This window comes from Helianthus annuus, chromosome 12 (genome assembly GCF_002127325.2).
Source record: "Helianthus annuus cultivar XRQ/B chromosome 12, HanXRQr2.0-SUNRISE, whole genome shotgun sequence".
In the NCBI taxonomy this organism is placed as follows: Eukaryota; Viridiplantae; Streptophyta; class Magnoliopsida; order Asterales; family Asteraceae; genus Helianthus; species Helianthus annuus.
The window spans coordinates 40,391,996-40,394,557 of record NC_035444.2 but is presented as its reverse complement, the minus strand read 5'-3'; the positions used below and the strand labels follow the sequence as shown (position 1 = coordinate 40,394,557).

Sequence of the window (2,562 nt, the reverse complement as noted above, 5' to 3'; positions counted from 1 at the left end):
TAATTAATGTCAGTTATTTTCTCTCCTGCTCACTCTTCTCTCTCCTGAAATATTGACTTTTGAATATATTTAACAAAACCCTTATATTTAAAACACGTACGTATTACATTATCATTTGCTTGATTTTGTCGCAACACTCGACGTAAAAAAAAACTAGTTGTGATATTATTTATCACCAAGATGTATGTTTATTACATGTAACTGTATAAAAAAATCAATGAAAATTTTACGAGCTTTATGTAAAATATACGCACATACATATATATAAATTACAAATAAAGTGATTCGAGTCAAACTTAGTAGAGCCAGGCTCATTTACAATTGTAATTTGTAATTAAACTTTAAGCCACGAGCTATTTGAAAAACCCTATTTTAGAATATAACTCCTTTTATCAATTATGAGGACATCAATTCATTGTTATCACAGAAGTAAAATATTTAGTTAAAAACACACACATATATGTTATGGGTATTATATTTTTTTCTGGCTTTTGTGTTGATTATATAGGTAAGACTTGTTTTACATGGGTGGGAACAAGACCTTTGGTACACATATCTGAACCTGCTATGATACGAGAAGTCTTGGTTAATTATAATACATATCAAAAGCCAAGAGGAGGTAATCCATTAACAAAGTTGCTAGTTAGAGGATTAGTAGACCTTGAGGGAGAGCAATGGGTTAAACATAGAAAAATCATTAATCCTGCATTCCACATGGAGAAGCTCAAGGTTACTTTCTTACAATTCGTTTTTCTTTTTTCTTTTTTCTTTTTTTTTTTTTGTGACAAGATCATTTACCCTTAATTTATCATGCCCTAAAAACCATTACATGGATGTCCATAACTCTTTTGCAGCATATGATACCAGCCTTTTATGTGAGCTGTAGTGAGATGATCGGCAAATGGGATAAACTTTTAACCCAAGAAAGCTCATGTGAAGTGGATGTGTGGCCTTATCTTCAAACTTTTTCAAGTGATGTAATTTCGCGTACGGCTTTTGGTAGTAGTTTTAAGGAAGGAAGGAAGATATTTGAACTTCAAAGAGAACAAGCTAGGCTAGTTATGAAGGCTATAAATTCAGTTTACATTCCAGGAACAAGGTAAGTTAGTTTCCAACATGTCCGTTGGAAGCTTAAACTGTTATCACTAGAATTTTGTGCTAATAAAAGGAAATTCGATAGGTTTTTGCCGACACAAGACAATAAGAGGATGAAAGAGATTAACCAACAAGTGAAGGGTTCAATAAAGAGCATAATCAATAAACGGGTTGTTGCAATGAAAGCCGGGGATGCTAGCCATGATGACCTTTTAGGCATACTTCTTGATTCAAATTACAAAGAAATTAAACAAAAAGGGAATAGCAATTTCGGATTAAGCATTGACGACGTTATTGAAGAATGCAAACTTTTCTACTTTGCGGGGCAAGAGACCACAGGAAATATGCTTGTTTGGACTATGATTTTATTAGCTCAACACTCGGAATGGCAAACACGTGCTAGGGAGGAAGTTTTACATATCTTTGGAGATAAAAAACCAGATATTGACGGCTTGACTCATTTAAAAGTTGTAAGTTTTTTTTTTGTCATAAAAAATAGATATTGATGACTATGGATTATGTTGATGTTCTTATTTCTTTTGTATCTCGTCTTGCAGATAAACATTATCTTCAATGAGGTTCTCAGACTCTATTCACCAGTCGCATCATTTAGACGACTAATACATGATGAGTCAAAGCTAGGTAACTTCACCTTACCGGCAGGAACCCTTATCCAAATAAATGTATTGATTGTGCATCACGACAAAGATATGTGGGGTGAGGATGCAAACGAGTTTAATCCTCAAAGATTTTCTGAAGGTGTTTCAAAGGTTACTAAGGGACAAGCTGCATACCTTCCATTTGGTGGTGGCCCACGTATATGCATTGGCCAGAATTTTGCTATACTGGAAGCGAAAATGGCTCTTGCAATGATTCTACAACGCTTTTCTTTTGAGCTATCTCCATCGTACTCTCATGCTCCGCATGCAATGCCTACTTTACAACCTCAATTTGGTGCTCACCTCATTCTACACAAACATTAGGAAACATATTACATATATTATAGTCTAGTCTAAGATATGTGTTTTATCATTTACAAATGTAATCAAACTTGCATGTGTTGTTTTGAAAGAAGCTACATAATTTTCAAGAAATGAAAGAAATGTCACTGAAGAATGATAAAAATAGTCATTCTTTATAAAGATTTCTTTAACTACACATGTTCGAGTAAAGCCATTGGCTTGTGCCAATGATCCCTAGATTAAGTGGTGGAAGGCTTGCATTTCTCTTGAGAGATGCAGGTTTAACTCCGAGTTGGTGCAGACTGGTAGGCAATGATAAGAGACCCAGAGAAACCTGAGTTCGATCATTGAGCCAAACGGGTTTTATTGGTAATTTCACTGTTGTGCCTACGGGCGGGTGGGTTGCCGGGTTTTCCCCAGAATTGGTGGTGGACTCGGGTTACTCTCGGAGTACTCCGTTTGGTCCTGTGGATGCCCCGAGAATGCAGGATTTTGACTCTAAATC

At 35.6% G+C, this 2,562-nt stretch overlaps 1 protein-coding gene across 1 annotated transcript; it reads left to right on the top strand.

The window, feature by feature from the left end:
- The first annotated feature begins 552 nt into the window (after positions 1–552).
- LOC110867138 (cytochrome P450 CYP72A219) lies at positions 553–2,078 on the top strand. The gene is made up of 4 exons (XM_022116275.2): positions 553–729; positions 855–1,099; positions 1,181–1,565; positions 1,653–2,078. The coding sequence occupies exons 1-4, from the start codon at positions 568–570 to the stop codon at positions 2,076–2,078; spliced, it is 1,218 nt and encodes a 405-aa protein (XP_021971967.2). The 5' UTR covers positions 553–567.
- The last annotated feature ends 484 nt before the right edge of the window (positions 2,079–2,562 follow it).